The following is a 13,239-nucleotide window of genomic DNA, read 5'->3' as shown; positions in this document are numbered from 1 at the left end:
CCAGGCCATAGGCACGGATGTGGAGTGTCTGGTGCAGGCCAGGAGGTGGGTGGTTGCTGGGGTGACCGCGGGGGTGAGAGCGACGGCCAGCATTGTCGGAGCCTCTTCCCGAGGCGAGGTGCTGAGCGTGAGGCCTCGGTGGCCGTACAACGTGGTTCCCGCACAAGCCACTCCTGAGTCACACAGCTGGGAAGTGTGGCTTCTGTGGCCCGTGAGTTTCACGTCTCCCTATTCAGGAAGAAGAGGACCAGGTGAGCGAAGGCGGCTGTGGTGACTTGCAGGGCACTCGGGCAGACTGGGGACGGGCATGTTCCATCCTCCCCGTGTCTCTTTCTGGGGAAGGCTGACCCACGGTGTCCCCTTTTTCAGGGGCCCGCAGTCACCGGCACTGCCTGTCACATAATGAGGCTGTCCTGTCTGCTTGCACAAGCAATGAGGTGGGCCGGGGTTAGGGGCCTGACCTCGCTTCCACCCAAGAGTGGAGAAGGGTCTCGGGGGGAGGCCCACACTCCTGGGAGCGAGGCCTGCGTGCAGCCAGCAGCCAGTCCTGCTCCGCGGGCCGCCAGCCCTGCGCCTCACACTCCTGCACTCAGCTCTTTGGAGTCTTAGCCCGGAGGTCCCGGGGACTGGCCCCCGAGCTGTCCTATCACCTCGGCCACCCTGCTGTCTGCAGCGACTGCACCCACCCCTCACACCTGTTCACATCGACTTCCTCGGGGGTGGGCCCAGGCGCCTGCCATGGCACCAGCTGACGGGCTGATGAGGTTTCGTCAGCGTTGCTTGTTGAAGCAGCAGCATGTCTTCCTGGGACCACTCCGCCCCTGAGCCCAGATCGGCCTGCCTCGGGGTCCACAGTCTTGGATTTCACGGACCTCCAGGCAGTGGGCCGCCTTGAGCAGCTTCCCGTGGGCATAGCGGCTGCACTGCCCCAATACACGCTGTGTCCTGTGTGACGGTCCTGGGCGTTCACTCCCGAGGGACAGCCGCCTGGAGCAGCCATGCCCAGGCTCCTCTGCCCACCCGGCGCCGGGGGATGGGCTTCCACCCACAGGCTCTCCCAGCCAGGCTGCACCGAGTGCTCGGTGTGGCGGCCCTGACTCGCCACCCTCTCCTCTCCGGCACGTCCCCTGGGCCTGCAACAGTGGCCTTCCTGCCTGGTCAGAGGGTGGAGCCCTCACTGACGTCACTCTCCGAGAGAGGCCGGCCCCCCAGTTGCTGTTGCTGTGGTTTCCCCGAGGTCCAAGGCCAAGGCCGAGAAAGCCAGCACGGCAGGGAGGGGGGCCCGGGAGCGGGTTCTGCTGCCGGAGCGCTTACGGCTGCACTCCAAGGGCGGCGGCTGGAAGCTCCAATGCGCCCCGCGCTGTGCAGCCAGGAGTGCCTGGGCCCAGCCTCCACGGTGGTCTGTGCAAGGTGGGCAGCGTGTGCAGAGGCCGAAAGGCGTTTTTGCTGCTTAGAAGAGGGTACTTGAAGGCCCCTTGGAAACTCGGGGAGGCCGCTCTGTCTGTGGTGGCTGAGCCCCATGCAGAGCCCGGGCCTGCGGCACTGGGGCCGGATGCCTCTCCCCGACCCCACCCTTCCCATCACTGAGCGTGGAGACTGGGGTGCGGTGGTTGGGCAGCCCAGTTCTGAGCGTGGCCAGCAGGCACTCTTGAAGAAGCAGGGGCCGGGGCCCCGCACTCCAGGCAGGCTTCGAGGAAACGTGTGGCTCCGATACGGTGATGCTCGTTCTCACGGACTGATGAGCAAGAACCCTTGAGGTTCAGAGGCCACAAGGAGACAGCTGAGTCCTGAGTCCCATTCACTGCCGATTCTGTGCCGGTCAGTGCACCCACCGGGATGTTCGCCCGTCGGCAGCCGGCAGGGGTGGTGGAAGGAGAGGAGGAGACGGGCTGCCCTGGCACCAGGCCTCCTCGGACGCCTCGTCTCCCGAGGAAGCTGAGAAGGCAGCGCAGGAAGCCCTGGCCGTGTGCCTCTGAGCAGGCTGCTCCGAGTGCCCCGCCTGCCCCACCCGCCAGCAGAGCTACTGCGGGGGCTCCCCGCCATCACCCAGCTCCTCTCCCTGCTCCAGCGGCCCAGAGCTGCTCCACCCACCCACCTGTGAGAGCTGCAGACCCCCGACCTGGCCAGGCCTAGTGGGACAAAAGGATGGGCGCCCCACTTCTCGCCCCGCCGCCCTGGAGGAGAGTGCTGGGGTGACCCTCGCAGACTGTGCCCAGGAGGCTGACTGGCTCGGGCCATGAGCTTACACATTCAGCCCAAGGACCCGGCCCGCACACAACAGAAAAGGTGGAGCACGGCCCGCAGGGGGCGCACTGATGGCGGCAGGCAGCCCGCACCCCCAGCCCAGAGCAGCACCTCTCCAGGCACCAGAGAGGGTGCTTGCCACCACGCCCAGGGGCCTTCAGGAGAGGAACTGGTTGGTCACCTTGGACCGGTCAGCCCTGGACAGGGCACCCGAACTCCACGTGTGGTCTGGACCCAGACTGACTGAATCACGGGAGGCCGTGACCGGCACTGCCTGGCGGCTGAGTGTGCGAGGCCTGGTAGATGGGCACCGCGTCCGCCAGTGGGGTCCCCACGCGGCTGGGCCTGGGCTCCGTGGGGGGAGGGCGGGCTGCACATTCACCAGGTCAGGTCTTGCCGTCACCAGGCAACCTCTGCCTCCGTCCCCGTGTCCTTCTGGCTGGTGTACGGAGGCGAAGGGCACATGGGTTCCTAAACATTCCTGAGACTTTCTCGCAGCTTTGAAACTTAGAGGAAAATGCTGGAAGCCGTGACGGGAGGGGCCTGTCCGCTGAGCATGGGGCCCTGCGGCCCCTCTCCCAGCTCCTCGGTGACTGTGCGCTGTTTCCTCACCAGCCGCCATCCTCGGCACCCCGGGGACCCTGGCCACCGCCACTTCTCAAGACACCTCCCCGCCATCCCGCCGGGCGGGGCCGGGCTCTGCCCGCAGACACACTGCCCGCCTCTGAGCCAGGGCTCCCAGGCAGCCTCAGGACGGGTTCTGGGTCCTTTGGGCGGAGGCCCAGCTCCCAGTTACCCACCGCGGGGTTGCCTGCACATCGCCCCCTTCAAGTGGCTGCAGCCGCCGGCTTGCCCCACACCTGCTTGCCCCACACCTGCTTGCCCCACACCTGCTCCCAGCTGGCGTGAGCTCCCCACAGCCGTCTCCCTGGGGTGGGGGGAGGGCATCTCCGCACAGGCATCCGGCCTGCCTGCCTGCCTCCTTGTGAGCAGCTGACTGAGCCCACAGGCGCCCACTGCCCGCCAGTCCTGTCCCGGGCGGCGTCCTCCAGCCCCCCTGGCCCTGCCTTCTTCTCCCGGACTCTGGTCTGTTCTCCATGGTTCCCTGGGTCTCTGGAGCCTCCCTGCTCTGGACGGGCTCCGGGAGCCTTGCATCGCTGCCGTGCCTGAGGCTTCGGCCTCCCGTGGCCGCCGGCAGCCCTGGCCTCCTCCCTCCTCCCACGGCCGCCCTCTGAGACATGTGGAGCCTCTGAGCCGGGACACTACTCCCCGTCCTCTGGGCAGCAGCCGCCTTCGGTTCTGTGGCACAGGAGCCAGCATTGCTGCGGCCGCCACTCCCTGTTCCTGGACCCGGCCCCACCTCGGTCCTTCCGCCGTGTCCTGCTGAACCCCAAAGTCACTTCCAAGTGCCCCTGTCCTTAGACCCTTAAGACCTGTCCAAGGGACGCGTGGGGGTGGGGTACCCACTTGGAGAAAACACAGCCTCTCCTGCCTGGGTGTCTGGAGGGTTCAGTTCACGGGGTGCGAGCCTTCTGCACCCCTGTCCCTGGTCGGTGTGCTGAGCACTGACTCTCAGCCCTGGGGGTGGGGGTGGGGGTTGGGCTGGGCCTGGTCTGCACGCAAGGAAGCTGGGGGCGGAGCAGGTGCTGGTGTCCAGTCCAGCCCCATTCAGGTCAGGTCCTCGGGCCGCTAGGGAGGACTTGAAACAGGGACATCCGGGACCACACACACCTGTGCCCTCGGTCCACCTGTGCCTACCACACCACACCTGTGTGGTGACCTCAGTTGCCCTCGGTCACACGGACTCCCCCCCCACCCCTCTTGCAGATTATCCCCAAGGCCAGCGAGCCGGCCCGGCAGCCCGAGAGCCACCCGGAGGAGACAGAGGAGGAGCTCCGGGAGCACCAGGCCCTCCTGGAGGCGTCCCGCCCAGACCGGCTCTCCGGGCAGAGGGAGGCGCAGGAGCCGGCTGGGGTGCAGGTGAAGCAGGAGCCCGTGGAGAGTGAGGACGAGGAGGCGGAGCCTGCGCGGGCAGCGGAGTCCGGCCAGCACCCGCCCACGGAGCAGGAGCTGCTCTTCAGACAGGTCAGGGCGGGCAGTGGGCGGGCCCTTCTGCCCCGGTGGGCGGTGCCCTGCGGCCTGGAGGCCTCTTCCTTCCACTCCCTTCTTTCCCTGGTGCTGTTGGGGTGGCTTTGGCTCCACGTCCGTTTTGCCTTTGCTGCATCTGGATGGACTGGCTGTTCGTCCCCTGGGGGCACATACGCACCTGCTTTCCAGCTGTCGCCACCCAGACTCCCCGGGCTGGTTTTCTCTCAGGTCTGGGGCGAGGGTTGGTGATGGAACCCCATGTGTGTGTGGGATTCAGCATGATCACTAAAGGTGGGGCTGGAAGATTAACTTCTTGGTTGATCCGAAAGGTAGGCAGGACTTCTGGGGGCCAGGTGGCAGCAGCGACCCTCCCGAGAAGGGTGCTGCCCAGACACCAGAGCCGGGGAGGGCTCTGAGCACTGATATGCTGACGGGACCCCCGAGGGGTCGACGAGCACCTCTCCCCAGCGGTGTGTTAATTTAGACCGGAAGAAGAAACCTGCCACGTTTGCCGCTTGGTCAGTGAGCTGGTGAGTCGGGAACCTGGTGTCAGAGGCCAGGTGCCACCGTGGAGGTTGCTGACCCCTGGTGAGGAGGACCCGAGGGCCGAGGGCCCCGAGCGGGGTCCTGCCTGTCCCTTCCTCCTCACTAGATATGAGAGCCACCTGGCCACGTGCCGCACAGCTCTGGACAGCCCGGGCTGCGGCCACTCCCCACCTCCACCGGTGTGCCTGGAGAGAGGCTCCCGTGACACACGGGCCGGCCCCCGGCCTCCTCTGCTTCAGGTGCTGCACGACAGCCCTCGGGGCTCCGAGCCCTCCTCGGTGCGGGCCTCTCGCTGTGACTGGGTCCAGTGTGGTGCTCGCACGTGGGGGTGGCACTGGGATGTGCCCCTGGAGTCACGAGGCCTCCCAGGTGGTAAAGCCGTCGGGTTTCACGTGAGAGAAGCAGCCTCGCCGTGCTCCCAGTCTGAGACGGTAGTTAGAAACACGCGTTTTGTGTGTTCCGTGGAGACTGACAAGCAGAAGTCCTCGTCAGGGGAACTCGGGCGTTCGAGGAGCAGTTTGCAGATGTAAACTTGAGACAGTGTATTGGGAAGAGGGCTGGTCGGGGGTAGGGGGCTGTGGAGCCGGGGGTGAGTCCCCTGGGGTGAGGGGGGGAGCCTCCCAGCCCCTCAGCCTGCCGTGCACCTGCTCCCCCCCCCGGGCCAGCAGACCTTCCAGAGTGGAGCCGTGGTCACCGTGTTCAGGCGCAGCCGGCAGTGGGTGTGGTGGGGACGAGGAGCTCTGCTTTCCCCAGCCCCTCGCCATCCCGGTGGCGGGGCCAGGCCTGGCCTGGCCCCAGGCTCACAGCTGCCCGTCCTCCCTCTGGCTCTGCTCCGCCGTCCATAGGACACGCACCTCGGCCCGTCCAGTGTCCCATTGGGGTCTGTCTCCCTTGGCCCTGGCTGAGTGACCCCATGCCCCACAGACCCAGCGCTTTGGCCCCGCTGGGGCCCCAGCCCGAGCACCTCTGCAGCCCCTGCTGAGCGGTCCTCCTCACGTCTCCTGCCGGCTAGCCTGGTGGCGGGTGGGCGGGGTGACACGCTGGCCCTGCGGCCTTGGAGGAGGGCCGAGACCTGCTGTCCTCTAGGTTTTAGCTTCCCGTAATACTCGTGCTCTTATAGGAGCTGGCTCTTCAGGTAGAAACGTGACTTTTGCAAAGTTTTTCTTGGAAGCCTGTGTTTTATTCAGCCCTTTCTGCGCTGGTGACTGTTGCTGGAGGATGCCTCACAGGGGTTCTGGGGTCACCTATGTGGGTCCCCACATCCTCAGAGGCGCATCCACACCCTCCCGGCCCCCCGACCCAGCTGGCCGGGCCCTGGGCCTCGGGAGCCGGTGGCACGTCTGTGCACCAGCAGCCCTTCCGGTCCTGGGAGGGGGACGAGGGGCAGCACGGGCCCAGGGCGGGGCGGTGGCAGACGGAGGGTGTTCCAGTTTTCCCCTGCGGTGGCGTTTCCACCCAGCTCAAGGCCAGGACGACAGCGAATGACTAGGAGGGCTGCCTGCGGGCCTGGGCTGCTGGGCACCAGGCAGCCGTCCCCCGTCCTCCCTGCGCGCCACCGTGCGTGGCGTGCGCTGCATGGGTGGGGAGGAGGGGTGAGCTAAGGCATGAGTGACGTAAGGGACACGTCAGCCTTTGGAGGAAGCGAGGCTTCTCTGTCTGACGCAGCGACACGCCGTCTTCCCCGCAGCAAGCCCTCCTGCTGGAGCAGCAGCGCATCCACCAGCTGAGGAACTACCAGGCCTCCATGGAGGCCGCCGGCATCCCCGTGTCCTTCGGCAGCCACCGGCCTCTGTCCCGGGCACAGTCCTCCCCAGCATCGGCCACGTTCCCCATGTCCGTGCAGGAGCCCCCCAGCAAACCGAGGTTCACCACAGGTAGCGTGAGTAGGGGCCGGGCCCGGGGGGCGGATTGTCGGCATTGGGCTGCCCAGCAGGGTGGCCTGGTTTTGACCTGGGTCTGAGGTGTGCAGTTCAGGGCTTGCACTGCCCAGAGGGCAGGTGTCAGGCCAGACGCAGTTTCCAAGACAGACCACTTCCGGGCCGGCTGGTGTCCCACATGGCCCAGCCTCCTTCCTGCTCTGGGTGGGGAAAGAGATGGACAGATCGCTAAAGCTCCCACCCCCCTGCCCCCCCCCCATGATCCTGGGGGTTCTCCTGGGTGCAGAGGCCCACCTGCCCTTCCCAGACTCCCTGTCCCCCAAGAACGGCCATTGCCAGGCCAGCCTGTGTGCGCCGGCAGGTGGCTGCTCGGTCCTGGTCGGCAGGGCTCGGTAACGTGCCGTTTCGCCTCCAGCCCCTCCTTGGACTGAGCCCACACCCAGGGCCTTGACCATGAGGCCCGGCCGGCTCACAGGTGTAACCCCAGCAGTCACATGCAGGAGGCCTGGTGCCATGGCGCTGCCGCTGTCCATGCTGCCCCCACACCCCACCCCCACCGGGGCACATCTTTGGCAGGGGTCTTGGTTTTGCCCAGAAGGCTGCCCACCCTGAGTCAGGAACCAGGCCTGGATGGTTGGGCCCCGCATCTGCCAGAGTCTGAGGTGCCGGGAGCTGGGGTGCGAGGCTGCCTGACCCGGGTCCCTCTGCCCAGCCACACGGGCCTGGGGCAGGGTCAGCGGGAGGGTGGTCAGCATCATTCCCACCTGGTGTCCTCTTCAGTGTGTGAGGAAGAAAATCCTGGAGCTGCAGGGTGTTATAAGTCTCCTTCAAACAGTCCTCGTGAGACACCTTGTTTTTTTGCGGTAGTGTTCGGACGACGTGGCTAAGTTCTCTTTATTGGCACTTGAGAGGGTAGCATTCACACTCAGAAAAAAACCGAAGTAGAGATTATCCAGGAATAATTGAGTAGTTGCTTCTCAGACAAGCAGAGACGGCCTGGCCTCCCCAGCGGGCAGTGCTGAGGGCCTGGCCCCCTTACAGGACGAGTGGGGAGCCCAGCCGGGCCCGGCCTGGCCCCAGCTGGGCCAGCAGCCCGCCAGGCCCTCAGGCACCAGCACGCTGCACAGAGGGGTGGGCCCTGGCGGGTAGGCGGGGGTGTTCAAACCACAGTCTCGTTTCTGGAGGTCGCTATGGTCCCCTGCCATACAGCTCACAGTCCCGAGGTCACGTCCCAGCGGTGGGCCTCACTGTTGAGTCTTCCTCCTTCGCCTGCTTCTGCCACGCAGGCCACTCTGGGGGCCCCTCCCGGGTGGTATTGGCTTGACCACTGGCCAGGTGTGTGCTGCAGCCGTGGGCCACTTCACCCCTCAGCCTCGCCCCAGCTGTCGCTTCTTTGAGCTGCAGTGGAGGGATTCGGCGCACTTTGGCTTTCTAAGGAGCCATCCCTGCAGTGTGGGGTGTGATGGGAGCCTCAGCAGGAGACAGCAGCTTTCAGGGCTGCTGGTGCGCAGCCCGCGGAGGCGGACCCCGGCTCTGACGATGCCCTCCGCCCCACCGCAGGCCTGGTGTACGACACGCTGATGCTGAAGCACCAGTGCATCTGCGGGAACAGCAACAGCCACCCCGAGCACGCCGGCAGGATCCAGAGCATCTGGTCCCGGCTGCAGGAGACGGGCCTCCGAGGCAAATGCGAGGTAGGGCCTGGCCCAGGGCAGCAGGGTGGGGGGCCCACGGGACCTGCGGGAGTCTGGCGTTGAGCCTGGGCCCATGTCAGGAGGGGCCCGGAAGCAGGTCGGTGATGAGGATGTGCAGTCCTGCCTTCCGGGAGACGCCCGGGGCCCCTTCCTTGAAGCCTGAGGCCTCCTGGTGGCGTGGCCTGCCTCCATCCTGTACTTGCTCGTCCCCCTGCACCCCTTGGTTTTCCTGTGCCCCAGCTTGCACGCTGTGCAGCTGTTACTTAGCACATGCTTGCTGAACCCCTGGCCGCCCCTCCCCTCCTGGCCACGCCCCAGGAGGTGCCGTTCTGAGGCGGTGCTCGCCCAGCACACACGCAGGCGTCACTCTGGCTCCCGCCCGGCGGCGGAGGTTCCAGCCCCCAGGGAAAGGAGCCCTGTTGTTCTTCCCTCCATCTTCTCTCACTTCCTCCCCTGAGGTCCCCCCCAGGGTGTGGTGAGGGTCAGGTTTGAGACACCCCTTGGAAGCCGAGCTCCCGTGGGGCAGCAAGAAGTGGGGAGCAGAGCCGAGGTCCGGTCTGGTCTGAATCTGGTTCACGAGCACAGTGCCCTGCCCCTTCCAAGTGCAGCGGCAGGGTCAGCTGGTCCTCAGTCGCTCCACTCGTGGCGCAGTGGCCCCCGGCCTGTGAGGACAGGAAGGTCCTGGTGAGCCCCAGGAAGGACGTTCTTCTTTCCTCCCGGTGGGGGACAGTGTTGCCATTAAGTGATGGGCTTGTCCTCTGGGCCCTGGTTGTGGCCATCGGGAGGGGGGTCCCCTTGGTATCCTTGTACGTGGGCTGGGGCTGGCCCCACCCGCCTCCCAGGGCATTTAGAATGACGGTTCCCAGCCCCCGGGGGCCGGCTCAGTGGTACCTGCCGTGTCCCCACACATGCTGGGAAACCCACAACACCAGGGGTGCTCTGCAGAGTGGTCCCGGGAAGCTAGAGACCCACAGGTGATGACCAACGTCCGCATCCCTGTGCCACAGCCGGCGCGGGCGCGTCCCAGAGAGCCGGCACACCCCCTCCTCTGGAAGCTGAGGAACTAGGAACCTCGGTCCCCCATCTTTACCAGCTTTTTGATGACACATAATTTTGGAGGAGAAAGGGGAGCAGAGAACCCTGTCCTGGAGTGCCCCTGGGGGGACAGTGACCCCCTGACTGGTTTGGAGGGGAGCCCAGGCCCTGCTCCCCGCCCACCAGTGCTCACCACTGGAGGGCAGTGTGGCCCTGGCAGACATGCCTGTGACCCTCTGTGCCTCCTCCTGCCACTGCCCTGGCCCTGCTCCTCCACAGGGGCACGTGAAGTTCCATGACCAGCTTCCTGACTCTCCCCCTTGCCCCCCGGAAGGGTCCCTGGGGCCAGAGGCCTCCGCAGTAGTTTCTTAGCCAGAATAAGTCACCCCAGCAGAGTGGGGTGAGACATGAGAACACGGAGAGTCAGGTCCCCGACCCTCCTCCACTTTCTTTGGCACTGGGGGGGGCACCAACCCGTCCGGGCTGATGGCTGCAGGGGCTAAGAGGTCCCTGTGAGTGTGGAGTCAGAGCCAAGTCAGCAGGGTGGGTGGGAGGGGGCTGGGCTGGAATGTGTGGTACTCACGCAGCCCAAGGGGCCACAGTGACCTTGTCCCTACCTCTCGCCCTGGCTCCTAGTGTGGTCTCCCGGACAGCAGAGCATGGGGTCCCGCACAGCACACAGCTGTAGGAACTGGCTCCCGACAGGTGTGAGAGGGGCCGCTCCAGCTCCCAGGTGCCCCTCACTGCAGGTGGACGGCCGTGGGGGCATCCGTGGGGTGGGCTCCTGTCCTGGAGCTGCCACATCAGGTTCGGCACAGAACAGTGCCACACAGAGTGGGTGCGTCTGTCCTGGGAGCTCATTCCCGAGAGGGTCAGGCCAGTTTCCAACCCGCTGGACTGCCCATGACTCAGGTGTCCCGACTCACTTGATAGCCCACGGCTCCTTTGAAACCCCCCCACTGCACGTGGCAGACATCGGGCGCCAGCCAGGATGGCCGGCGGTCAGGCTGCCCTTTCTGTCCGGGAGCAGCTGCCCTTTACTTGACCCGTCCTCGGTCTCCCCAAGACCACGATCTTTTTCTTTTAAAAACCCCACTCCTGCCCCCCCACCCCCAGGGCTGCAGTCGGCCCAGACTCAGCCCACCTGTAAGTGTGGCATCAAATAAAGGCACTTGGATCAGATCATCCGGCTCCTGCCATCTCTGTCTTGCGCACTTCTGACAGTTCCCTGCGGACCTACGGAGGTGGGGCAGCAAACCCGGGGCCACGGGCAGCTTGCAACCTGTTCCCTCTGCTCTCACCTCCTGCTACAGCAGGGTCTCTGGGGGGGCGCTCCAGCCCCTGCCCCTCGGAGGGTGCAGGGGTGAGAGCCGCTGCTGGCCTCTCGAGTTGCCCGGGCCGTGCTGCTCCCCTTGGAGGGCCGCTGGGGTGCGCACTGGCGGCCTTCTGCTGGGAGGTGTGGGGTGGAGCCAACTAAAGAATAGTAAGGTTTATGCTGATTTCTGGGGGAGGTCAGGAAACAGCCCAGGAACCTCGATTTGAGAAATTTTTAAACCAAAGAAAGATCCCGGCGGACGAGCTCTGAGGCTGACCTCGGGCTTCACTGGTCTCATGGGAATGGTGTTTCCCGATACGGCTGCGTTCAGGGCCCTGGTCCCAGCTCCCCTCAGTGGGACACGGGAGGCAGCCCCCGCCCGACAGCAGGCCCTGACCAGTGCCGGGTCGTCATGTGACTGGAGGTCGGAGCACTGAAGGCTGGAGTTACCTGCCCAGACGTGTTTCAAAGTCACCATCCAAGTGTGAACTCTAACACAGGCAGCCAGCCTGCCTTTGGGCGTCTGTGCACCACTCAGCAAGAAGAGCCATGTTGGGCCACACGTGAAATACACTGTGACGCATCATCATAAAAAAGCTCGTGTTTCGAGTAAATCCACGATTCTGTGTTGGGCTGCAGGGTGGACATCCCTGCGTATTTTGACATGTTATTAAAACAGGGTGTTGGCTGGTGTTTGCTTCTTGTTTTGCAATCAGCATGTAACGTTCCGCTCGCGTGCGTGCGCAGCCCAGTTTCCAGGGTGGGGGGGTGTTTCCCTTGAACCGGAGCCCGTGCCCTCCGGAGATGCGAGCAACCTCTCGCATTGTGTCTCCACAGAGCATCCGAGGACGGAAGGCCACCCTGGAGGAGCTGCAGACCGTGCACTCGGAGGCGCACGCCCTGCTCTATGGCACCAACCCCCTCAACAGGCAGAAACTGGACAGTAAGAAGCGTCTAGGTACTCGGAGGCCTTCTGACCTTTCCCGCCTGGGGCGGGTTCCAGCCCCGTGCTCCCGCAAGGCAGCTCCACTTGGGGTCCCAGGCGGCTCCACCACCTGTGCATGGCCCCTCAGGCTGTGGTCGCAACTATGAGCATCACCTGCCGGGCTCTGCCTGGGTGGCCAGGCGGGGGCCCCTCTCTGCGGGCCGCACAGGTTCTGAAGAGACAATGGGGCAGCCGTTCTCGCCCCCGGCATCTGGGGGCACTGGTGTCCTGTGTGTGTCTGTGTGCTGGGCAGGAGACGGTCTGGGAAGCACTGGTCCCGCAGAACTGGACACAGCAGAGGGTAAACACTCCGGCTCCCCACCCACCACGTGCGCTGCCTGCAGTCTGAGCTGCCCCTGAGGGCGGGGGGGAGGCCAGGGGTAGCCTGGAGCATTGCCGTTGCAGGCTGGGCACCCTGAGCCTCCCCCAGGGCTGAGGACTCGGGCCCTGGCTCACAGCCTCAAGTGTCAGGGGTCAAGAAACCAGGACTGAGGAAGGCACTTTCTGACTGACGGGCATGCTCCGCCCGGGAGGTGGTGAGGGTTCCCCTGGGTGCAGACCGCACCCCGTCAGGACGCTCTGGAAGTTACGCTCTGGCCTCCCGTCTACCTGGAACTGGGACATTCGCCAATTGTGGGTTCCCATCTCCCAGAGGGGCCCCCACGGGCTTCTTCCTGGGAGTTAGACACTGGGTCACGGGCAGGGAGGGAGTGGCAGCTGGGTAGTTTCCACGCGTTTCCGTGGCAGACGTGGGGACAGTGGGCTCTTCCTGCGCCAGGCCCTGCACTGTCAGCTGTGTGCCACGTGGGGATCCACTGCAGGTGGCTCACGCCCCAGCTCAGGGAGCCCGACTCTGGGCCTCCAGCCGGGCTGAAGGGGCCGTGCCCTCAGCAGAGGTGGAGCAGGAGGGGTGGTGGGGAAACATGCTGCCGCCCCCCAAAGCCCTAGAGTAACAGGGCTTTCAAGAGACTTCTCAGTCCTCACCCTTGGGGACACGACAAAGGAGCCAGCAGCCAGACAGTGTCAGGCTGGAGAGCAGGTGGACAGTGTTCTGGGCAGCAGTTGTCAGGAGGTCGGCTTGTGAGACAGCTCTGGGGATGGAGACCACAACTCACCCAGCCCAGGATGGCGGCTGCAGAGACCCTGGACCTGGGGCAGGGGTGGGGTTGCTGTGACAAGGACTGGGGGAGGGGTCAGAGAGGTGGTGTCCCTGTACCTCCTACAGCCCTGGACGGAGGGGCACAGGTTCCCCGGGTTGGAACGGTGTCAGGCACAGCAGGGCAAGGGCCTCAGGCATCCTGCTAGGCTCTCAGCACGCTGACGTTCCCCCCAGCAGCCACAGGAGGTCCCTCTTCAGGGGTTGAGGAGCCCAGAGGACGCTGACATCAGGCCCCCTGACAAACAGCCCCCCAGGTTCCCCTGTAGTGGAGCTCAGGTTGTAAGCTAGCCTGGACC

At 65.4% G+C, this 13,239-nt stretch overlaps 1 protein-coding gene across 6 annotated transcripts in view; it reads left to right on the top strand.

Moving 5' to 3' along the window:
- HDAC4 (histone deacetylase 4) overlaps positions 1-13,239 on the top strand; it is a 151,524-nt gene that overhangs the window by 107,782 nt on the left and 30,503 nt on the right. For 4 of the 6 annotated variants that reach the window (XM_037161516.2, XM_037161521.2, XM_037161515.2 and 1 more), the window contains 4 exons: positions 4,072-4,329; positions 6,566-6,752; positions 8,316-8,449; positions 11,637-11,757. In XM_037161516.2, the coding sequence (XP_037017411.2) occupies positions 4,072-4,329; positions 6,566-6,752; positions 8,316-8,449; positions 11,637-11,757 (700 nt within the window). The remainder of the gene's footprint in view (positions 1-4,071; positions 4,330-6,565; positions 6,753-8,315; positions 8,450-11,636; positions 11,758-13,239) is intronic. The other 2 variants (XM_037161518.2, XM_037161519.2) reach the window with 1 other exon arrangement.

This window comes from Artibeus jamaicensis, unplaced genomic scaffold, assembly GCF_021234435.1.
Source record: "Artibeus jamaicensis isolate MK-2021 breed Jamaican fruit bat unplaced genomic scaffold, CSHL_Jam_final contig_944, whole genome shotgun sequence".
NCBI classification, from domain to species: Eukaryota; Metazoa; Chordata; class Mammalia; order Chiroptera; family Phyllostomidae; genus Artibeus; species Artibeus jamaicensis.
The sequence above is the reverse complement of the archived record's forward strand: the minus strand, read 5'-3'. Positions and strand labels throughout refer to the sequence as shown.